Genomic DNA, 1,635 nt, shown 5'->3' with positions numbered 1-1,635 from the left:
TTAATACTCAGTAGTTTAACCCTTGAGCAAATTTTACTCTTACCATTTGCACATTGATAGAATGGTATCCATGGTGGTTGACATACGCTTCTTCATGATGCTTTGGGCTCATGATTGACACATGAGTGCAATCGATAGCCCCAATAGTACCTCCTACAAATGGTGCGGATGCTGAGGCGAAAATTTCTTTTGCAGCTTGCCGCTCTATTTGGGTCATTGGAAACCTAACCTTTGCCAAAAACATGGTGCGGTTTATTGCATCCGTTACGCGATGTATACAGCGACTTACGGACGACTGGCTCATGGATATCCCCCATTGCTCTCCGACTGGACATTGATAACAGCCAGTTGCGAAGAATCGCAAGGCAGTTAGAACCTTTAAAATTTACAAAATCATTTAAAATTGAAAAATACTTGAAAATTACATTATTTACCTGTTTCTCTGTCGTTATCGCAGTTATTCTTCGACCCCTTAATTGGCTATCAAGCTGGGAAACAATATCTTCAACCAAGTCTGGGGTTAATCGGTAAAGGTTACGAAACTCAGTTGCAGCCAAGTCGAAAGGGTTGTCCACTTCTCGAAGCAAACGTCTATCCACTGATGAAGAGCTTATTATCTCCTCATCTTGGGATAAAACGTATGCCAAATACTCAAATGCCATTTTTAACAAAAAGTTTTTCTTTTATATATTACTTAAGTAAATTCGCGATCTATATTATTTTATTTTAACTCAAATGAAATATCAAATTTTCTTTTGTCGATGCCGCTAACAACTTCAAAATATTCGTCGTTTACTTAACGAGTATCGAGTAGTTAACGACAACAGCTGATCAAGCGATAGCGAATATCGTTAAAATATGTTTAGCGAATTGTCAAATCGTTAAAATCGTGATTAAGTTTTCTTAACGATTCGATAATCGTTAAAATAGAATGGCGAATCCCACTACAGATTGCAGTATTACGTAAAATATGCGATTGCAATCCAATTTGACTGAAATGTTTTACAGCCCTGCTGAAGAACATGCTCCAACAGATGAAAATATTTTTTGGAAAGAAATAGGAAAAAAAGTTAAATGTATGAAAAAAGTTTTTAAATTTATCAGAAAAAATAAGAAAGCGACTGCAGCGGACAACTGCAACAAATATACTCTTGAAGAAGGATCAGTAGCAACGATTCGCGAAATAAATATAAAATATGGCTTATACAGCCCATAAATTCTAAATGAAATCATAATTCCGGTTTATAACATGAGATTAATTCTGCGATTCTGAACTCCAGACCCTCCAAAGTGTAAAAGCCTCTCTTCCTAGAAGGGATCAAGAAATAAAAGTAAAACTATAAAGTTCGTCTTGTACAGCCTATAAGTTACTAAACCAAACTTTAAATCCGGGTTTTAACCGAAGCTTAATTCTGCGATTCTGAACTCCAGACCCTCCAGAGTACAAAAGCCCCCTTTCACAAATACGAGCGTTTACAATATTGCGAAAATTTTGGCACAAGACGACGAAGTGTTCATATGTGAATAAGGGTAACTTCAATATAAACAGGCTAGAACAGCTTATTACATTTTTAAATAAAAAGTCGCGATTCACCACCGAAAGGGGACCCTCCGGTTTTATAAATTAAGCTTAGC

General features: G+C 36.5%; 1 protein-coding gene across 1 annotated transcript; it reads right to left on the bottom strand.

Annotated features, from left to right (window-relative positions):
* Window positions 1–43: 43 nt before the first annotated feature.
* On the bottom strand, window positions 44–799 carry LOC108374267 (putative nuclease HARBI1; the record flags this gene model as incomplete). Its single annotated transcript, XM_017630248.1, has 2 exons — window positions 435–799; window positions 44–376 (listed from the first exon to the last, which is right to left on the bottom strand). Coding segments are annotated over exons 1-2 (561 nt in total), but the record flags the coding sequence as incomplete, so codon positions are not given.
* Window positions 800–1,635: the final 836 nt, after the last annotated feature.

This window comes from Rhagoletis zephyria, unplaced genomic scaffold (genome assembly GCF_001687245.7).
Source record: "Rhagoletis zephyria isolate East Lansing unplaced genomic scaffold, Rhagoletis_zephyria_1.1 Rzeph_scaffold_07527, whole genome shotgun sequence".
Classification (NCBI taxonomy): Eukaryota; Metazoa; Arthropoda; class Insecta; order Diptera; family Tephritidae; genus Rhagoletis; species Rhagoletis zephyria.
This window is presented reverse-complemented; position numbering and strand designations above follow the sequence as displayed.